At 43.0% G+C, this 21,420-nt stretch overlaps 1 protein-coding gene across 2 annotated transcripts; it reads left to right on the top strand.

Moving 5' to 3' along the window:
- Positions 1-226: 226 nt before the first annotated feature.
- On the top strand, positions 227-20,573 carry MYNN (myoneurin). Of its 2 annotated transcripts, none has more exons than XM_072996179.2 (8): positions 227-434; positions 4,830-5,129; positions 6,749-7,551; positions 8,850-9,009; positions 9,123-9,301; positions 10,660-10,743; positions 12,031-12,117; positions 14,170-20,573. In XM_072996179.2, exons 2-8 carry the CDS (start codon positions 4,864-4,866, stop codon positions 14,430-14,432), a joined length of 1,842 nt encoding a protein of 613 aa, XP_072852280.2. In that variant the 5' UTR covers positions 227-434; positions 4,830-4,863; the 3' UTR covers positions 14,433-20,573. The 2 variants fall into 2 exon arrangements, with proteins under 2 accessions (XP_072852280.2, XP_072852281.2); XM_072996180.2 differs by having other exon boundaries at positions 228-434; positions 4,830-4,920.
- The last annotated feature ends 847 nt before the right edge of the window (positions 20,574-21,420 follow it).

Below are 21,420 nucleotides of genomic sequence, written 5' to 3'. Positions count from 1 at the left end.
TCCGGCCACCAAAGAAAAGGGATTATGCCCCCATTTCTCGTGTTTTGGATCTCAAATATTTCACTTGAGGGAGCCACTGACAATTACCTCTCTCCCAACCACCATCCCCCCCAAAAAAACTTTAGGAAAGGAGGACGCCTGGGAAACCTGGATCAAGGTTTCGGGCGCGATGCATCATGGGAAACGTAGTTTTTAACGCTTCTCTTTCTCACAAACGGGATTTTACCCAACCACCCCCCCTCCTCCATTTCGACCGTATCCCTCCGTCGCCCGCTTTGGTTCCCAGAGTTTACTGAGAACGGAAGTGAGATTTCAGGCCCCGCCAGCCGTCCAAGGAAGCGGCGAGGGGCGGCCGCGACATCGTAAAATGGCAGCCTGAGGGGAAGCGGCGCTTCGTGCTCGCCCTCACACCGACCCATCCCTGCCGCTTCCAGGTGCGTTTGTTAAAAATAATTCTGAAGGGGGTGACTGGACGCGACCAAGTTGGCATTTGCGGGGGGGGGGAGAGAAGAGAAGAGAGGAGAAAGGCGATGGAGGGGGGGAGAAGAAGGGAATGCTGTGTCCTTGGAAGAGGGAAGGAGAAAAGCGAGGAGAAGCCGAGCGCGGTCTCTCTCTTTTTCTCTCTTTCTCCCTGTTTGTGTGTCAAGAATGTCTGTTAGCTGATCATAGGTTGGAGGAAAAGGAGCGACCTGCCCGAAGCCAGAAGCTTTTGAGAACATATGAAAGGCGGGCCAAAGATAAATTATATAGATTGTTGTTTAGTGTTTAGTCATGTCCGACCCTTCATGACCCCATGGACCAGAGCACGCCAGGCCCTCTTCTCTTCCACTGCCTCCCAGAGTTGGGCCAAATTCATGCTGGTAGCTTTGATGACACTGTCCATCTCGTCTTCTCTCATCAAAGCTACCAACTATGAATCTGACCAAATTCCGGGAGGCAGTGGAGGATAGGAGGGCCTGGCGTGCTCTGGTCCATGGGGTCACGAAGACTCGGACACGACTAAACGACTAAACAACAACAAAAGCTTTGGTGACACTGTCCAGCCATCTCGTCCTCTTGCCCTCACACTTTCCCAACATCAGGGTCTTTTCTAGGGAGATTTCTTCAGGATCTGTGCTTCCAGTGAGCACTCAGGGTTGATTTCCTTCAAAATGGATAAGTTTAATCTCCTTGCCAGTCCAGGGGACTCTCAAGAGTCTCCTCCAGCACCACAATTCAAAAGCATCAATTCTTCAGCGGTCTGCTTTCTTTATGGTCCAGCTCTCACTTCCATACATTACTACTGGAAAAACCATAGCTTTGACTATGTGGACATTTGTTGGCAAGGTGATGTCTCTGCTTTTTAAGATGCTGTCTAGGTTTGCCGTCGCTTTCCTCCCAATAAGCAGATGTCTCTTAATTTTGTGGCTGCTGTCACCATCTGCAGTGATCATGAAGCCCAGGAAAGTAAAATCTGTCACAGCCTCCAGATCTTCCCCTTCTATTTCTGCGTTCAATTTTCTGTAACTTTCCTTATCTCCCTTGCATTTTGTTTCTCTTCTCTGCTATTTGTAAGGCCTCGTTGGTCAGCCACTTGGCTTTCTTGCATTTCCTCTTCTTTGGGATGGTTTATGTTGCTGCTTCCGGTACAATGTTACGAGCCTCCATCCATAGTTCTTAAGGCACTCTGTCCACCAAATCAAATTGCTTAAATCTGTTCTTCACTTCCACTGTGTATTCAAAAGGGATTTGGTTTAGATTATACAGTATCTGACTAGCCCGGTGGTTTTTCCTACTTTCTTCAGTTTAAGCTTGAGTTTTGCTATAAGAAGCTGATGATCAGAGCCACAATCAGCTCCAGGTCTTGTTTTTGCTGACTGTATAGAGCTTCTCCATCTTTGGCTGCAGAGAACATAATCAATCTGATTTCAGTATTGCCCATCTGGTGATGTCCATGTGTAGATTCACCTCTTCTGTTGTTGTAAAAGAGTGTTTGTGATGACCAGCTTGTTCTCTTGACAAAATTCTATTAGCCTTTGCCCTGCTTGGTTTTGAACTCCAAGGCCAAATTTGTTGTTCCTTTTATCTCTTGACTTCCTACTTTAGCATTCCAGTCCCCTATAATGAGAAGAACATCTTTCTTTGGTGTCAGTTCTAGAAGGTGTTGTAATTCTTCATAGAATTGGTCAATTTCGGCCTCTTCAGCATCAGTGGTTGGTGCATAAACTTGGATTACTGTAATGTTGAAAGGTCTGCCTTGGATTCATATTGAAATCATTCTGTCATTTTTGAGATTGTATCCCAGTACAGCTTTTCCCATTCTTTTGTTGACTATGAGGACGACTCCTTTTTTTCTATGAGATTCTTACCCACAATAGTAAATATGTTGATCATCTGAATTGAAGTCACCCATTCCCGTCCATTTTAGTTCACTCGCGCCCAGGGTGTCAGTGTTTATTCTTGCCATCTCCTGTTCATTCACATCCAGCTTACCAAGGTTCATAGATCTTACATTCCAGGTTCCTATGCAGTATTTTTCTTTAACACATCGGACTTTCCTTTCATTTCCAGGCGCGTCTGCAGCTGAGCGTCCTTTCGACTTTGGCCCAACCACTTCATTAGCTCTGGAGCTACTTGTCCTTGTCTTCTGCTCTTCCTCAGTAGTTTGTTGGACGCCTTCCGACCTGAAGGGATCATCTTCCAGCATCATATCTTTTAGCCTTTTGTTTCTGATCATGGGGCGTTCTTGACAAAGATACTGGAGTGGCTTGCCAGTTCCTGCTCCAGCTGGATCGCATTTAGTCGGAACTCTCCACTATGACCTGTCCATCTTGGGTGTCCCTGCATAGCTCATAGCTTCTCTGAATTACTCAAGCCTCTTCGCCACGACAGGGCAGCAATCCGTGAAGGGCTTATATATTGGTAGGTCTCTATTTGATGGCTCGACTGTGAAATAGGATCATTAACAGCAAGGAAACTACTTCCTCCTTAAACAACACTGCTGAAATGAAAGAAAACTTGGTTTTTAATTGGGAATGCTTACCCCCCCCCCCTTAAAAGGATTGCCAGCATCACTCACTTCTGATCTTAAGAACAGATTCTGCGGTGTAGGATGCTTTAAGGGCTTTTGCATCTCGTAAACATGGTTGGCTCTTAGGGTTACACTGAAAAAAATGAAGCTGATCCTAGAAACCAGGAAGCTGTTCCCTCCTTGCAAAAATGACAGAGCCAACTTTTGTGTGTGTGTTGCTTCGGAGGATAGGAAACATCACACACTTCCTATGTGGGTTCAAATTTTGCGAAAAGGGATTTAGTCCAAGGTTGAGAATAATTTCCCGATTTTTGAAGTTTTTGAGCTGGGAAGCAGATGGCTTCAGAAGGTGGTAAACTTCATGAGAGATAGTTCAGAAAATGCTGGATCACTGTTTTTCATTGACCTGCAAGATCATGTGACCTGAGGCCTTTCTCCATTCTGTGATTTTAGGATTGTGCCCTGGAGAGTTGAGTGAAGTTTAGAAGTGTGGCGGCTCTTTTCAGGATGAATAACAGGGAACAAATCCACTAGTCTAGAGAGCGGCTCCCTGCTTTGTAGTAAAAGTGCATGCTGTAAATACACGTAGAGTATAAAATGGCAAAACAAAGATGCAGTTATATTGTACATCATTTAGGAAGTATGTTGAATAGAAACAAGTAAATACAATTTACTGCTAATAAACCTGTTTAGGATTGATCTGTAAAATATAGTTCGTATATAATTCAATCGGACTTCATGGCCTATAGGCCCCTTCCAACTCAATTATTTTATGATCCTATGATGGGCTACCTGGTCAGTTGTGGGACTGGGGTTGTCAGGGATGAAACACAGTGGCTAGTGCATGAGTAAATGGTTTCTTGAGCCAAGTGGTTTTGGATGGAGGGAGGATTGATATGATAAAAAACGGGGGGCTGAGGTTATTGCCATGTCAGGCATCTGTGTGAGAGAAGGAGAAAACAAAACACACACTTAAGCAGTACTTTCTAAGAATCATCCAAAATATGCAAGTTTTTGAGTTCTCTAAAATATTTCTGCCAATGTGGCAGAAATAGATTGGAGTTAGGAGAAGAAATGGAAGTCCAGAAATTAAGGCAAATGCAATGGCTATGAAGTGTGTTTCAAAAGATCCATTTTCAAGATGGGAGATTTAATATTTAGTGATGGAGATTCTTGACTGGTAGGTGTTAAGATGTTAAATCACACCTAGTCATATATGCCTGGATTAGGGGACAGTGGCCATGCTGGCTTAAAACGCCAGTGTGTGTTTCATTCCAATGCATTCCAAAGCTATTATAATTTAACAATGTGTCCCCTTCCTTAGACTCTTTTTTTCTAATCAGAGGAATACCATTAAAAAGTTGTTTCTCTAGTTGATATTGCCAGAAGTCACCTGTGCCCATAGTGGTTGATCATAAAGTCCTTTCTAGTATGTAGCTTTTTCAATGACTTGTGTAAAAAGTCTATTAAATAACTTTAATTTTATGAGATGCTGGTTATTGGAATGCTGTTTTGGGTGCCTAGATCTTCCTGTAAATCCCATGTTTTTTCTACAGTGATAATATCTTTTCTTCTTCCTTCCTCTTCCTCACCAGCTGTTTAGAACAGAGGTTGGCTACTAAGTGCCTTCCACTTTTAGACCACAACTCTGAAAGGACTCATAATCAGGGATTATGAAAACTGTAGTCTAGAAATATAAGTATGGTTGTATATGTTTGGTTTAGATTTAGAATATAACTCTTTCTGGGACCATGTTGCTTCTGCTTTCTGTTCTGTGCCTGGCACACTAATGCTAAATATGTGTCCTTTGCTTTCTTAGGCCAAAGGGAAGAAGCTGTGTCCCACTGCCCAAAATGCAGTGTTCCCATCACTGTGAGCACCTATTACAGAGACTGAACAAACAGCGAGAGGTGGGCTTCCTTTGTGACTGCACCATCATTATCGGCGAATTCCAATTCAAAGCTCACAGAAATGTTCTGGCTTCCTTTAGCGAGTACTTTGGGGCTTTTTACAGGGACACTTCAGAGAGTAATGTATATTTGGATCAGAATCAAGTGAAGGCTGATGGATTTCAGAAACTTCTGGAGTTCATATATACAGGAGATTTAACTCTTGACAGGTAATACAATGAAACTGGGAATTTCCTTGCATAGGGTACAGATGATCACTTTACGGAGAATATATTGCTGCCTCATGGATCATAGTCCCAATTAAGTAACTGCCACAGAAGGAGCAGATTAACAAAAAAGTGAACTAAAATATGTATATGTCAAACAGAAATTGAAGTATTAGCTTAGTGCATTGGCAGCCACATTGCACACAGTTTGAGTGGGTTAATTATAGTGAGTCTACTTAGTTTATTCAGCAGAAATACAGTACAGTGGTGCCTCGCTTGACGAGGATAATTCGTTTCATTCAAATCACTGTTAAGCGAAATCCTCGTCAAGCGAAATGAAAAAGCCCATTGAAACGCATTAGAAACCGGTTCAGTGCGTTCCAGTGGGCGAAATACCTCAGCATCCAGCGAAGATCCTCCATAAGGCAGCCATTTTCGGTGCCTGTAAAGCAAGGAATCCGCCCTAAGACACAGTGGGGAGCCATTTTACACAGCGGGCGATCATTTTGAAGACCTGACGATCAACTGTAAAGATCGTCGTTAAGCGAAAAATCGGTTCCCGAAGCAGGGAAGTGATCAATGTTAAACGAAAAAAACCCATTAAATCATCATTTAGCGATCGCAAAAAACTAATCATCAAGCGATTTCCTCGTCTAACGAGGTAATCGTCAAGCGAGGCAGTACTGTATAGTTCTACGGTATGATGTGAAGAATATTTACGGAAACATATTGAAGTGGTTCACTACCGTTCTATGCAAAGCAAAACTAACGCACATATAGGTAAGATTCTAGCCAATAATGTTAATTTCTCTTGTAGCTTTCCTGTTGTAGCACAATGGCTTGAACATTGAATTTGCATCTGGGACACCCAGGTTCAGATTTTCACTAGGCCATTATGCTTATCGCAAAGCCTCGGACAAACCAGTGATCCTTTTCATTTGTAATGCTTAAACACTGGCTAAAACCTGTTAGTTATATCTGCTAGTATAATCCAATTGGTATAAATCTCAGTAGTGAATTGTCACAGGTTAAGAAGTCAGCAGAGGCATTTGCTGTTGCTCACTAAATCTTTCTGCAATTTGCTACCAGAATTTACACTGATTGTATAAATGGTGATATTAAAACACAGTTAAATTTGGGCAATAATTTAGTGTAAAGGAAATCAAAGCTTAGAAATGTTAGTTTTCAGGTCTGCTGCTCTCAGAATCTCTCAATCAGCTTTTCCATCTGGGAATCTCTAAAAAAATTAATTTGCCAGGCTGAGAAGAGAACAAGGCTTGATTCATGGACTGTCGTCTCTCGTTATGGTGTATCTGCAAAAATGGGAGTATAGTAACACCCATTTCCCTATTACACTGTAAAACGTGGTGTGATAGCCATAGCTGTGTCATTTTTGTGCAGCCTCCAGCTATGTGGATTCCCTATGGCTACCCCCAAAAGGTTATCTCGGTTCAATGAGCTGATCTTCAATTTCACGCATATTGGATAACAGCCTGACTTCCTAAAAAATAATAATCTGTTTTTATCTACCTTGTTCAATATAATATTTAAACAGATTTTTTTAAAGACAGCCATGTTTCTTTTACGTGGTACATTCCAATTGAATTTGTTTTTCTTTCCAGTTGGAATGTTAAAGAAATACATCAGGCTGCTGACTATCTCAAAGTGGAGGAAGTAGTCACCAAATGTAAAATAAAAATGGAGGACTTTAACTTTATTGCTAATCCTGCCTCTCCAGAAATCTCTAGTATTACTGGAAACATTGCTCTGAACCAGCAAACCTGCCTGTTAACCCTCCGTGACTACAATAATCAGGAGAAATTGGATGCCCCTTCTATGGACCCCATTCAGTCCCCTGTTTTAACAACCACCTTGGAAAAAAAACCCGTTCATACTAAAAAACGAAAGAAGGCCTTCAACGCCCCTAAAAATCTGCCAAGCAAACCTGTACAATATCCAGGTGATGTCTCGGAGAATTCTGCTGTGGAGATGTTTTTAGATGCAAATAAATTGGCAACAGAGATAACAGAACAAGCTGCCCAGGGCGGGGATAATTCGGAACTGCAGCTTACACCTGTGGTGGAAAGCGAAACACTTGCTGCCCAGGAAATTGTTGGTCAGACGATAACTTTGAAACCCAAGCGGGGCAAAGTGCAGCAGGGTTGTGCTTTGAAGGAGCATCGCCTGTCTAACATCACCAGTGACAAGAACTCTTACCAGCTGGAGAACTTGGGAGAGGAACTGGATCAGAAGTATTCCAAGTCCAAGCCAGTTTGTAACACCTGTGGGAAAGTGTTTTCTGAAGCCAGCAGTCTGAGACGGCACATGAGAATCCACAAAGGTGTTAAGCCCTATGTGTGCCAGCTCTGCGGGAAGGCGTTTACACAGTGCAACCAGCTGAAAACACATGTAAGAACTCACACAGGTAGGCTCGGTGCTTGGTGTTGAGAGTTACTGCTTGGGAATACAAGCAGGAAACCCTACCTGTTCTCTCTGTTAAGTTACCTTCCCGCCCCCAGCATTTTGCAATGGTACTTGCTGTAGATGGATTATTAGAAGACTTACGTGAGGTTCTGGAATTTCCCTCACCACCTTTGTTTTGATTTTAGTTACCGTATTTTTCGCTCCATAAGACGCACTCCCCCCCCCAAAAGTGGGTGATGGAGTGTGTGCATCTTATGAAGCGAATACAGTTCCACCACCACCACCTCAGAAGGCAGAGATGGTGGCAGGGGGGACCCGCACGGTACCTTCTGAGGCCTCTGGAGGCCTCTGAAGGGAGCGATAGTGGCGGGGGGGGACAGTATTCGCTTCATAAGACACTTCCCCCCCCCAAAAAAAAAGTGTGGGGGGAAAGTGTGTGCATCTTATGGAGCGAATACAGTCCCACCACCTCAGAAGGCAGAGATGGTGGTAGGGGGGACCCCCGTGGTGCCTTCTGAGGCCTCCGGAGGCCTCTGAAGGCAGCGATAGTGGCGGGGGGGGGACAGTATTCACTCCATAAGACACACACATTTATTTAATTATTGGTATTTGAAAATTAGGTGCGTCTTATGGTCAGGTGTGTCTTATGGAGCGAAAAATATGGTACGTTTTTCCTGGGCAGCAAGGTAGGACAGATAGATCCTTACAAATCAAGCTATCTATATCAGTATTTAATCTGCTGCTTGGCCCTTTGATTAAGATAATGTGTTCTGTTTATTTCAGGGTAGATTTTGCTGGATTGTAAATTCCCATCATCCATTACCACTGGTTATGTTAGCCAAAGCTGATGGGAATTATAGTCCAGCATCTGAAGGACCACAAGTCTCTGTCATCCCGGGCTGCCACTATGGAAAGCAACAGTATAGTAGATGAACCAGTGGTCTGATGTGGTATATAGACAGCCTCTTACATTACCAAATGTAGATTGAATGTTCTCTGTTGGTCGAGCTGGTGCGATCCAGCTTCTGATCTGAAATTGCATCGAACAAATGGTGCAAGTGAGATTTGAGCTGACGGCTTCCTGCTAATTTGCAAAACCGTCAATACTTGGGTGAATTCAAGCCTAGCACTGCTGACTTGAATTTAGACACATTATCCAAGACATTTTTGGCATGTTTTTTCCCTTTATTTTGAGCTTTGTCCCTTCCCTTGGGTATATCATCCTAGTTCATAGTTCTGATGTTTGTTTCTCATCCTTCATGAGACAGGGCTAAAGTAAGCAGGTGATTTTTCCCGCAGGTGAGAAACCTTACAAATGTGACCGTTGTGATAAAAGCTTTGCTCAGAAATGCCAGCTGGTTTTTCATAGCCGTATGCATCATGGTGAAGAGAAACCTTACAAGTGTGACGCCTGCAACCTGCAGTTTGCAACCTCTAGCAATTTGAAAATTCATGCCAGGTAAGTGAAAAGAGGCATTGCATGAAGCTGACTGGTTTAGTTTAAAAAAAGTTTTTCCCCAGAGAAAGAGCTGATTCTAAACTGATAGAATTCAACTTGCTCATTTTGTTTAGGAAGCACAGTGGAGAGAAGCCATATGTCTGTGATAGGTGTGGCCAGCGATTTGCGCAGGCGAGCACTCTGACGTATCACGTACGGCGACACACAGGGGAAAAGCCTTATGTCTGTGACACCTGTGGGAAAGCTTTCGCTGTCTCAAGTTCACTCATCACACACTCAAGAAAGCATACAGGTGAGGAGATGCTGAATTATTAGTCTTGCTGAGAAACTGAGAGCGAGCATGAAGCAATATAAGGAGGTCCCACAGTAGAGTTGCTAATTTCTCATTCACAGAGAAATAGAACATGTTAACCCTTTCTAATCTATTCTGTTGCCTGTTGACACGAACACCACTTGATGGCAATTTTAACTTCCCATGTTCAGCCATAGCGCACTAGTCGTGTTTGATAGTGGAAAATGGGTGGCCTGTGCTTTGATAGATTGCCTAGAAATAGACTGCCTGGATGCTTCAAGACTACAGTAGCCTCTAGGAGAAAGACTGCATGCTTTGCAGATAGGAAGTCCAGATGATGGATCCTGGGCAAAACCCCAGTGAGAACGGCTGCAAAGCTGATAGACCTTGGTAGGTTAGATCTGCAGGAGGCAGGCTTTGGAAGATGGGGGATAAAGTACTGTCAAAAAAAGCAAACCTGGAGACAGATGGAATTCCATTTCCAGTTTTGTAAAGTCTCTTTAGGGAGGGCAAAATAAAGGTGGATCTTAGGGAGGGCAAGGGTGGAGAGTGCATTCTTGCTTTAAAGACAAGTTAAGTCTCTGGCTGTGGAACCAGAGGCAGGAAGTTCAGTTCCCCACTGTGCATCGCAGAAGAGCCAGCCTGCGTGGCCTTGGGCAAGCTGCACAGTCCCAGGGTGCCCCCAGAAGAAGAGAATGGTGAGCTACATTTGAGTCCTCTTTACCTAGAAAACACCAAAAAGGGTTCCCACAAGTGACTAACCTGTTGGCACACTGTTGATGTTAAAATAGGGGTCGACAGTGCACCCTTGTATAAGACAAAAGTGGTGCTTCTAGTTTTTTCTAGGAGTAGAAACGGCCTTTTTTCCCCCCAAGCCAACGACTTTAGGGAAATCTGAGGGTGGCTGAGGAAACCCTAAAACAAAACTTCGGAGGATTACATGCCACTCTTAAGGCTAGAAGATCCCTCTCTCTAGGTTAGAGGGGCCAATAGTATGGCTGTATAGGTCAACTTCATATTGTGAATCAGAGATGGGAATCGGTGGTCCAGAAAATGATTCTGGACTCCTCTGACTCCTAGAATTCCAGCTGGTGATCAGAGATAACGAGAGCTGTGGTCCAGCTCCCAAGTGGAGGGGCACAAGTGCCCCACTTCTGTTATAAATGGAGCTGTGCTGCCTGCATTGAAGCAACTACAGTATTTAGAATGGACAACATAAAATAAGAAGGATATAGACATTGTTTGTGTCTGTTGATGCCTTCTGATGGGGGAAAACTAAAGTCTGTTTCTGTTCTTGTGATTCCAGAAGGTTGTCAGTAGATTGCATGCTGGATTAATCAGCTCCTTTTTCTCTCTAGGGGAGAAACCATATATATGTGGCATTTGTGGGAAAAGTTTTATTTCTTCAGGAGAGCTCAGCAAACACTTTCGGTCTCATACAGGTTTGTATTCAGGCATGCTTCTTCCTATGTGTTACTCTTTCTAGACTTAATTTGTGCTTATGCACCTACCAAGATTACTTAATGTCAAATAGGTATTATTCTGCATGCTCCAGGCCACAGACCCACACCAACAGACACCTGCATTTTGTTCTCCCAGAAAAGGGTCTTGTCTCAAAGGCTGCATGGTTCTCTCAGACATAATTCTTGTTGTTAATGTGAAGAAAAAAAGCTACCACAGTGTTTCCTGGGCATGGTAGTTCTTCAAGAAGTGCCCTCTATAGAGGCTTAACGGTAGCAAAACTACAACTCCCAGGAAGCATCACTGCAGCTTTTTTGGACGGTATACAGTGGTACCTTGCAAGACGACGACCCTGCTAAACGAGGAATCCGCATGACAATGACTTTTTGCGATCGCTATAGCGATTCGCAAAACAGTCATTCCATGGGGGATTCTCTGGACATTGAATAGGTCCGTGTTTCGCAAACCGTTTGTTTGCAAGACAATGATTTTTACAGCTGATCGTCGGCTTCGCAAAATGGCTGCCCTGTGTTTTCCGGACCCATGCTTCGCAGGAAAGCCATTTTTACAGCTGATCAGTGCTCGCAAAATGGCTTCCCTATGGGCGATCTTCACTGGATGACGAGGTTTTTTCCCCATTGGAACACATTAAACCGGGTTTAAATGCATCCCAGTGGGGAAATGGATTTCACATGACAACGATTTCGCTAAACAGCAATTTCAGTGGGACGGATTATGGTCGTCATGTGGGTCACCACTGTATGAACAACCAGAGGTAGACCTGAGATTGTCCTGCAGCCTCTGAGACTGGCCCAAGTGAGTGAAATTTATTTATTTATTTATTTATTTATTTATTTATTTATTTATTTATTTATTTATTTATTTATTTATTTATTTATTTATTTAAATTAAGGGATCTCAAGGTGCGGGATGATGGCCTGATTCCCACCACCCCTTCCGCAATAAAAACAAGTGGTGGGGTGAATCACTCTTTATTAAAAATCATTTCTGGTTGAGGATTTAACCAGATCTTCATTTAGTTCATAAAGCTGTGACTTTCAAACTAGTATGCCATCATAACATTTTTAAAAAAGCTTTGTAAGAAGGCAGCGTTTTTCCTATGGTCAGATTACTAAATTAAGACTCCAGTCCTCAAGTGCTTGCTGGAAAGTGAATCACATTGAATAGGCTTGATCTGGAGTACATTTCTTAGATTTGCACTGTTATGTCTGTGGAGCGTGACAGTTTTTTTTGTTTGTTTGTTTAAGGTGAAAGACCATTCGTATGTGAGTTGTGTGGAAACTCCTTCACAGATATAAAAAGCCTCAAGAAACATAAAGCAAAGGTCCATACAGGTAGGAGGAACTGGTTGTTTGAAAATACGTAGTATTTCTAGAAACATAGCCTGAAAGGCCACCTACTTAGCCTGCTTGTTTGTAGGCAAGCCCCCCCATCACCTGTCCTTTATAGTTCAGTGTGTATTGAACTAAAATGGTGTGTTTTATTTTTTTTATCTTAGTCTGACCCTGTAACATGGATAGGTAGCATGATGCTCTGCAGAAGTATTTTATTACAGATCCAGTAATTCCTGATCAGTGGTCATCTTTGATGTGAACTTTTATTTATTTATTTAATTTATATCCCGCCTATCTAGTCTTGCTAGGACCACTCTAGGCGGCTAACAACATAACATTTTGTTGGAAATGCCTGGAAGATACATAATTATCTGTCTGTTCACTCTTAACTGCTCTGTCACACTGGTTTTCTTGAGCCTATGAAGATATTTCTGTATGAAAATAGAGAAATAATTCAAAGAAAACTTTCCAAGTCACTAGAAAAGGGAACTGGATAGTCAGGAATATTTGCAAAAGGAGGTGTCACATTTAAGATATCCATCACATGGGTTTTGTTTGCCATCATGTGTGAAGGTGTTTGTGACTTTAGGTAAGAGATACAGTGGTGCCTCGCTTGACGATGTTAATTCGTTCCAGCAAAATTGCTGTAGAGTGAAAATATCATCAAACAAAATAAAAAAGCCAATTGAAATGCATTAAAACCCAGTTAATGCGTTCAAATGAGCTGAAAACTCACCGTCCAGCAAAGATCCTCCATAGCGGGAGCCATTTTCCATGCCTGTGCAGCGAGGAATCCGTCCCTAAGCACAGCGGGGGCCATTTTCTTCAGCCGGTGGCCATTTTGAAACCCAGCAATCAGCTGTTTTTGATCGTCATAAAGCGAAAATCAGTTCCCGAAGCAGGGAACCGATCATCGCTAAGCGAAATTCCCCCATTTAGACCATCGTTTTGCAATTGTAATTGCGATCGCAAAAACCTCATCAGAAAGCGATTTCCTTGTTAAGCGAGGCAATCATTAAGTGGGGCACGACTGTACTTGAAATGGCCTATTCCAGCTCCAATTTTATGATCAGAATTTGAATACTGGTTTCAGGGTGGCTGTTTCTGAGATCCTTTCTTACTAACTGTGTCATTATGCTTTCAAAGCAGGGACATTTATAACTCCATTACTAGATTTTGTAAACTTCTGTTGATCTTCTCAGCTAAAATATGAATTTCAAATTCCAGTATATGAAGAGCTGGCGAGGGGGCCAACTTTGCGAGGTCTGAAGACTGTTTTTTTGCATTCACCCAATTTAGTGAGATATATCTACATCTTCTCTAAGCTCACCCAGTCTCCCAAAGTTTCTCGCTTGAGAATGGCTAATGCCTTTACAAGCTTCTTGACATGTTATTTTGAGGGGGCATCCCTGTCCAAAATAACGTTTAAAAAGACGGAAATGAGCAGAAAGTCATTTTGGGATTTTCAAATAATGCTGTTTTGCGGGTGCTGGCCTAGTCTAAACATTAGTGATGGTGTCCAAAATTTTTGGCTTATGGGGGGGCATATGTAGTGGTGCCTCGCTTAGCGACGATAATCCGTTCCAGGAAAATCGCCGTTAAGCGAAAACATCGTAAAGTTAAAAAAACCCATTGAAACGCATTGAAACCCGTTCAGTGCATTCCAGTGGGGTAAAAACACACTGTCCAGCGAAGATCCTCCATACAGCGGCCATTTTCGCTGCCTGTATAGCGAGGAATCTGTCCCTAAACACAGCGGGGAGCCGTTTTAATTACCCGACAGCCATTTTGAAACAGCAGATCAGCTGTTAGAAAAACATCATTTTGCGAAGAATCAGTTCCCAAAGCAGGGAACTGATCATCGCAAAGCGAAATTCTCCCATTTAGACCATTGTTTTGCGACAGAAAAGATTGTTGTTAAGCGGATTCGTCGTAATGCGGGGCAATCGTAAAGCGGGGCACCACTGTACTGTCTGTGGGTGTATTCTTTATCCATCTAATGTAGGTGCTTTCAGGAAAGAATATACTCTTATGTTCTGTTCATCCGTACAGGTTCTGAGAACCCCCAGGAGGCTGTCACGTTTGACCATTCCATCAATGATAAAGACTCCATTCCAGGTGAGAAGAGCCCTTTACTGGAGCCCGGAGACATAAAGCCTTCAGACATAGCATTACCTCTCCCAATTGGAACAGAAGATCACCAAGTGCTGTTGCCTGTTACAGACAGTCAGTCACCCTCGTCAGACAGCCTTCTAAGGTCCACTATCACTGGGTATTCAGAACCTCAATTTATTTTCCTCCAGCAGTTGTATTGACATCCTACCAGTTATGAACCTTTGGAATCAAGAGTGTCTTTGGTAAAGGGAATAGAGTCATTACCAGCTATTACTAACCTGGACTTCACTTTGGTTCCAGGTTAGGAACAATTAAAGCAATTTTTCATTCTTATGTTTTGTTAATCTAGAACAAAAAACTTTGTATTTTCTCATTTCAAAAAGTCAAGATGGCATTTTCTAAGAACAATTTTTTTCTTCAACCCCTGCATTAAACATTAAACATTGATCCTTATCCTAAGTAACCGAAACGTATGTACTGAGAAACGCTAAATTCTACAACTCAGGAAAATTGAGCATCAGTGTAATTTCTCTTTGTGCTAGTGTTAGGAAAAGCCTAGAAGAACTGTAGTACATTGAAACTGCCTCAGTGACGGAAAGTCTTATTGTCAGTTCCTCTGAGTATTGAAATTTCACTAGACACTTGCTAGAAATTTTGAAAAATATTTCCACAGCCTTTTTAAAGCTATTTAAAGAGAGGGGTAAAAAAGAAAATTCAGTTTCTGGAGTAGCCAAATTCTCTCCCCCTACCTTATTATTGACTTTTTCTAAGTTCTTTATGGCAGTACAGGGGCAAACTCAGTCCTCTTGACTATTCAGCTGTTTTAGATGGGGGTTTGAATTCCTATGAGTGGTAGATGCAATAGGTATTGGCATAGTTTTCTGGTCACTGAAACAGAAAACATTAAGGAGACGTGGAGTTTCTAAATAACTTTTGGTTCAGTGTTTCAGGACATGTGGATGGACATGTAAGTCATAATCACTTATAATGCAAATACTTTTTCCCAGGTGTTCTTAATTATAAATGTTCAAAGAAGTAGCTGTCTTAGTCAATGGAAACATATCAGGCAACTGCTATATTTTATTGTGAGCTTTCAAGAACTGGACTTGATCCGCAAAAGCTTGCATTAAAATACAGCAGTTAGCCTTAAGGGTGCTACAACATCTCTCTCTCTCTCTCTCTCTCTCTCTCTCTCTCTCTCTCTCTCTCATCTAATGACAAGTACAGTAGGACACCCATATCTGCAGGGGATTGGTTCAACCCACACACACACACCCCGGCGGATGCTGAAAACTGCAGATAATAGCAAGTGCTATACATAGCATGGTAAAAGGGGGGGGGATCCAGAAAAAAAATATTTTCACCATGTAGTACCAAAAATGGCCACTAGAGGGAGCCATGTGCCATGCTACAGTCAATCCTCGACTTATGAAATTAATCCATTCCGGAACAGCGTTCGTAAGTTGAAAAGTTCGTTAAGTCGATTTCCTATAGGAATGCATTGAAACCTTGTTAATCCGTTCCGGCCGAATAAAAAAATGCAATAAATAAATAAATAAATAACAAAACACCAAACCCACCAGCCCAATCCCACGCTGCAAAAGAAAAGGGTGTGCGAGTGTAGTCCGTTCTTCCGAGCGAGGGGGGGGGAGAAAGGCTGGATCGCCTTTCTCTCCCGCCCCACGGCTTCTCCCAAAGGGCTGCTCCCTATGGCTTTTGTGGCAGCAGAGAAGTCGCGGGGGGGGAGAAAGGCGATCCACAAAGCCATCGGGAACAGCCCTTTGGGAGAAGCCGCAGGGCGGGAGAGAAAGGAGATCGGCACTTTCGGAGCTCTCAGAGGGCTTCCTCCGATATCGGGTGGAAAGCCCTTTGAGAGCTCCGAAGGCAAAAAGGCAGGGAGAAAGGGCTGGATATTCGAATGTCCCGCCCTTTCTGCCTACCTTTTTGCCTTCGGAGCTCTCAAAGGACTTTCCGCCCAACATCGGAGGAAGCCCTCTGAGAGCTCCGAAGCCGCTGATTGCGGCCGCGGGCACCCCCAGGGAGGTCTCCCAGGGCTTGCCCACCACCATGCAAAAAACAAAAAGAAACCAATCCAAAAAGAAACATTGGAGCAAGTCCCGCTGCAAGCCCAATAAGAACGCGCTTGGGTAGAAAAAGAAACAGACCAAAACAACAACAACAACAACAAAAAACAGCCAGCCGCAGCAGAATGCTATGGGGCTGGAAAAAAACACCCAAAGCCCCACAAAAACACACAACCAGCCCCAGTGGACAGCTATGGGGCTGGGGGAAAAGCACAACCCTCCCACACACAGCCAACCCCTGCAGAATGCTGTGGGGCTGGAAAAAAAACACAACCCCACACACACAGCCGGTCCCAGCGGAAGGCCATGGGGCTATAAAAAGAAGACAACCCCCCCAACACAGCCAGCCCCAGTGGAACGCTGTGGGGCTGGAGAAGAAACACAAACCCCCCCACAGACAGCCAATCCCAGCGGAAGGCCATGGGGCTATGGAAAAAAAGACAACACCCCCCCAGATACAGTCGGTCCCAGCGGAAGGCCATGTGGCTACGAAAAGCAGAACGCTATGGGGCTGGGAAAAAACACAAACCCACACACACACAGCCGGTCCCAGCGGAACACAATGGGGCTGGGGAAAAACGCAACCCCACACACACACAGCCAGTCCCCGTGGAAGGCCATGGGGCTACAAAAAAAGACAAACCCCCCCCACAGGCAGCCCCAGTGGAACGCTATGGGGCTGGGGAAAAACACAAATCCTCCCACAGACAGCCAGTCCCAGCGGAAGGCCATGGGGCTACGGAAAAAAAAACCGCAACCCCCCCACAGCCTGCCCCAGCGGAACTCTATGGGGCTGGGAAAAACACACCCACACACAGCCATTCCCAGCGGAAGGCCATGAGGCTATGGGAAAAAAAGACAACCCACACACACAGCCAGCCCCAGCGGAACGCTATGGGGCTGGGGAAAAAACAATCTCTCACACACATAGTCAGTCCCAGCAGAAGGCCGTGGGGCTACGGAAAAAAAAGACAAACGCCTCCACACACAGCCTGCCCCAGCGGATTGCCATGGGGCTGGGGGGGGGGGAATACAAAATACCTCCCAACACAGACAGCCAGCCCAAATGTGATGCGACTGGGAGAAAAAAAACCCTAAAACACAAAAGACCTGACAGCACAGGAACATAACCCCCCCCAAAAAACCCAACCCCACTCTGCAAAACAAAGTAAATGTACTTACCCAGGAGCAGAAAGGAGCACCAGGCAGTCCGAAGCCTCCTCTGACCAGTCACTCAAACCGTTGGGGGTGAAAGAGCTACAAAGAAACCACTTCTCCGCCTACCAATGGTTAGCAAATTAGAATTCCCAGCTTTTTTTCCCTGCCTTTTTCCTGTCACAACTTGAAGCTCCAGCTGCAAGTCGAAGCAAAATTTTGCGGCCAGAGCTGGTCGCAACTCGAAATGGTCGTAAGTCGGGATATTCGTAAGTCGAGGCACCACTATCATGGTCTCTTCCTCCCTCTGTTGGCCAGATCTGGTAACTACACAATGAAAATATGTGTTTCTAGTTTTTTCTTTTAATATTTTCAAACTGTGGATAAGTGAAACTGTGGATACTGATTCTGTGGGTACGGCAGCCCTACTATATGTGATGGTTAGATACTCGTCTATATCTGGTCATTATTTCTAGTTTCAGATTTCCAGCTGCCAGACATTTTAGTCGTGTATATGGAAGGATTCTGCACATTTTATTATAGGAACTAACTTGTTGCGATTACCAAAGATATGGTTATGTTAGTCTTTTGATCCACAAAAACTCACACTGAAATAAATTTGTTAGTTAGTCTTTAATGTACCACAATACTTTGCATTTTCTCCACCACTAACCCCCATTTACTGTTCAATTGTATCATAGAGCTAGCCTTGATAGAGCCACTCAAAGATACAGCCTGTCTAGAATTCTCTTTCCAATTTTTATCATCTAGATGTGTTCTAGAAGAGTCACAGCTGGACACAATAGTAATACACAATTCCTGTTGCCTCTGGTTTCTAGTAGTCAAAGACAGACTACTTTGGAATACAAGAGTTCTATTTTTAGTTTTCATGACGTTTCTTGTACTGGGTGTGCTTGATTAGATATGCAAATTGGAAGTGATGGAACAGTCTAGTGATCATGCTAATGGCGCTAGTCTGGGCTGAGTATCATCATAGTATCCTGTACAATATGTCTCTGAGAAATTCAAGCTGAAAAGTATGTGATCACCTAAGATATCAGTCTTTCATCCCATTTAATGCTTAGCAGTTTGACACAGGGGAAGCCTCTTGCATCCAGCTGAGAAATAGTTCAAAGCCAGTATTTACCTTGGGCTGGACTAGTGATGCCCATCATACTTACATGAAATATCAGTTATAGAACTTAGAGAGTTTTTTGTCTGCAAAGTCTAAATCTCTCCATTTGCTTGTGGGCTCTCTGATATTTTAAAAGTGCTTAATCTCTTTTGGCCGAGAGTGGGAAGCAGAAGCTGAAATAGAGGGAAAATGTAAAGATATTTCCACATTTTTCTTTGCAGCACTGAGCTGGAAACATTTTTCAAAACTTTTCTAGACTGTAGCCAAATGGCAGCCAGCAAAAAAACACCTAGCTATAATTCTTAAAGACTCCATTATCCATGCCTAATCTGCTTGCCTAATAAAGCCATGGGTACATGGAATACTCATATCTTTTGTTCTTCTGCTTTGCTCCTGCTCCAAAAGGTTGCATGTCGGGTCAGACTAATCTAACCTGCATCAGGTTGAGTCATCTCTCGAATTTCAGTTTAGAAATTCCCAACACAGCAGCTATTTCTGTATTCTCTGCTTTGAGGATCCTTCCGTCTTTGTTACCTAAATATGTTATTAGTGCTGTCCGGTCTTGTATAACATTTGCCATCCCTTTACTTTGGCTGAGATAAAGGGAGGAAGTGGGTAGCTTTTATGATGATTGGCACATCCTCTTTCCTAGCAGATGATCAATTGACACTGATCATCTGTGGGAGGTTGCAAGAATATTGCTCATATGTTATCCAAAGAGTTGGATATACTGTATACGTGTCTTATTTTCCATCTGCACCCCTTCTCCAACAGCCCTTTGTTCTTCTGATTATAGAAAATTGAAAAAAATGATTTTCTTATGTGGTAATCTTGATATTACTGAGTTTCTATTAGCACAAGGGTTCACAGCTGTTCTGCACAACTTTTATGAAGTTAACTTTGGACATGATTCTAAAATATGACTCCCAGCTGTGCAGGGCAGGCAACGCATCCTGTTTAGTATGAAGTATTTCCATTTGTTTTTGTGTCAATCACTTTCAAAAATTGTTTCAGACTTTAAAAAAAACTTATTAGATTTTTATTAATCTTTACCTAGCTATTTAATATTTATAAAGATGCTTTACTTTATAGAACTTGTTGGCTTTTTGTACATAAAGAGGTTTTCAAGAGACCATTGTCTGATCCCTTTTTCTCATACAAGACTCAGACTCTGAGAGAGCGGAAAAACAATGGAAGCAATAATGGAATAAACAAATGGAATTCAACCAAAACGTTTGGTTTGGTATGTAGAAATCTTGGGCTCTATCAAGATATGTACTGTCTGCTTACATATATAAATCCTAACCTATACTGCAGAGAGAACCTGATTAACTGGGTTCTCTAGAGATTGCTCCCTTGTATACAACTGCAGTATGTTACCCACATCCATTATATCGAGTTTACTACTCCTAAATCTTGTCTGGAGGTATGCAACATTGAACAATCATCCCAATGGTTTGTGTGCTGTGCTACATTGGCTCGTACAGAGCCTTTAAAGCCAATATGCAGTTATACCTTTGCAAAGGAAAATAGTGCTTAAGTCAGCCTTCCCACTTTGATGTCCTCCAGATGCTTTGAACTTCATGATCCCTCACCATGAGCCCTACTGGTTAGGGTGAACAAGGAGATGCAGAGTAGAGCAGGTTGGGCAAGCCTAGCTTAAATCCCATCACCTACACTTTTGAAAGCTCATACTTAGAATGCCACCACTTTTAGCAGTAAGTCCAGGACTGTGGGCATTCTCTGAAGAGTTATTATGATTACTTCTTTTCTGGTATGTATGATATCTGAAGTACTACTTATATATACATACAAAGCATTTTTTTCTTTCTTTCTCTGCCTCTGAAAAGAGAGAAAGAGCTTGCCTACTGCTTTTTATAGTTTTCTGTGAAGATTTGTGTACATTCCTAGCTTGCAATATTTTAATGTTAAGACTGAATAAAAACTTGTTTTGTAACATTCCTTTATTCTAATGTTACTGATTTTTAGATTGGAATGATTAAAGGGGGGGGGGTGTTTGTCTTTCAGAAAAGCCTCATTGCAGAATAATTCTAAGTGAGTCGTTAAGAAAAGACATTATTTAACAGAGTGAATAATATCTTTGACTGATGAAGTGTCAACATTCTTTTCTTGCTCTGAGGCCAACAGGAAATTCTCCTCAGTCCGATTTGATTTGGTTGTCAAAAAGAACGAAAAGTGTATCAAAAGAAGCACTTAGTCTGTTTGGAAATGCCGAATTCATGCTCAGAATTTGAGCTCGTAAAGAGGCACTGGCTTACAGTCAACTTTGAAAGTGCCGAATTTCAAGTGAGAAGTGTGTTATTTATTCAAGCTAAACCACTCTGATTTCAAAATTGGGAGTTGGAACTGTCAATAGCCTGCTTCACACACATGTATAAGCAAGAGCAAGTCTTGATTGCCATGGATGAAGGTGTACTGATAGTAAAACCAGAATATCCATGATGTCCCACTTGCAGTCCTTTTCAATATACAGTGGTGCCTCGCTTGACGATGTTAATTCACTCCAGCGAAATTGCTGTAGAGCGAAAACATTGTCAAACGAAATAAAAAAGCCCATTGAAGCGCATTAAAACCTGGTTAATGCATTCCAGTGGGCTGAAAACTCACCATCCAGCAAAGTTCCTCCATAGGGGCGGCCATTTTCCATGCCTGTGCAGCGAGGAATCCATCCCAAAGCACAGTGGGGGGGCATTTTCTTCCGCCAGCGGCCATTTTGAAACCCGAAGATCAGCTGTTTTTGATCGTCGTAAAGCGAAAATCGGTTCCCGAAGCAGGGAACCGATCATCGCTAAG

The sequence above is a fragment of the Pogona vitticeps genome, chromosome 3 (genome assembly GCF_051106095.1).
Source record: "Pogona vitticeps strain Pit_001003342236 chromosome 3, PviZW2.1, whole genome shotgun sequence".
Classification (NCBI taxonomy): Eukaryota; Metazoa; Chordata; class Lepidosauria; order Squamata; family Agamidae; genus Pogona; species Pogona vitticeps.
Note: the sequence above shows the minus strand (reverse complement) of the source record. Positions and strands in the feature narration are given on the sequence as shown.

Coding starts and splice junctions, on each gene's coding strand:
- MYNN (XM_072996179.2), top strand. CDS start 4,864: ATGCAGTGTTCCCATCACTGTGAGCACCTATTACAGAGACTGAACAAA. Junction 9,302..10,659: donor ACACTCAAGAAAGCATACAG/GTGAGGAGATGC, acceptor TTTTCTCTCTAG/GGGAGAAACCATATATATGT. Junction 10,744..12,030: donor ACACTTTCGGTCTCATACAG/GTTTGTATTCAG, acceptor TGTTTGTTTAAG/GTGAAAGACCATTCGTATGT.